Raw genomic sequence first — 301 nt, 5'->3', positions numbered from 1 at the left:
TATTGGGTGGGCTGATGGGTTTGGGGGGGGCTATTGGAGTGGGCTGGTTGGGTTAAGGGGTGCTGGGAAGTGTCAGAGGAACATTGGGTGGGATGTTGGGGTGAGATGCACAAGGGATGGGTATGTCCCCCAGGGTGTCCCCTTGTCATACCCAGCAGCAGCAGCTTGACGGTCCTGGCATCCTTCTCAGCATCCTCCTTGAGCTTCTTCTCCAGTTCACGGGAGTGCTTCTCCTCAGCGCTGGCCCCTGCTCCCATCCTCGACCCCGCAGCCCTGCGGCTTCACCCACTCCTCAGAGGTC

General features: G+C 60.5%; 1 protein-coding gene across 1 annotated transcript in view; it reads right to left on the bottom strand.

Moving 5' to 3' along the window:
* Positions 1–257, bottom strand: part of LOC104530845 (guanine nucleotide-binding protein G(t) subunit alpha-1-like) — a gene marked incomplete at its 3' end in the record, with an annotated part of 3,457 nt that extends 3,200 nt beyond the window's left edge. The window contains exon 1 of the mRNA XM_010175552.1: positions 152–257. Coding sequence (XP_010173854.1) covers positions 152–257 — 106 coding nt within the window. The remainder of the gene's footprint in view (positions 1–151) is intronic.
* Positions 258–301: the final 44 nt, after the last annotated feature.

The sequence above is a fragment of the Antrostomus carolinensis genome, unplaced genomic scaffold, assembly GCF_000700745.2.
Source record: "Antrostomus carolinensis isolate BGI_N321 unplaced genomic scaffold, ASM70074v2 scaffold36339, whole genome shotgun sequence".
Taxonomy (NCBI): Eukaryota; Metazoa; Chordata; class Aves; order Caprimulgiformes; family Caprimulgidae; genus Antrostomus; species Antrostomus carolinensis.
This window is presented reverse-complemented; position numbering and strand designations above follow the sequence as displayed.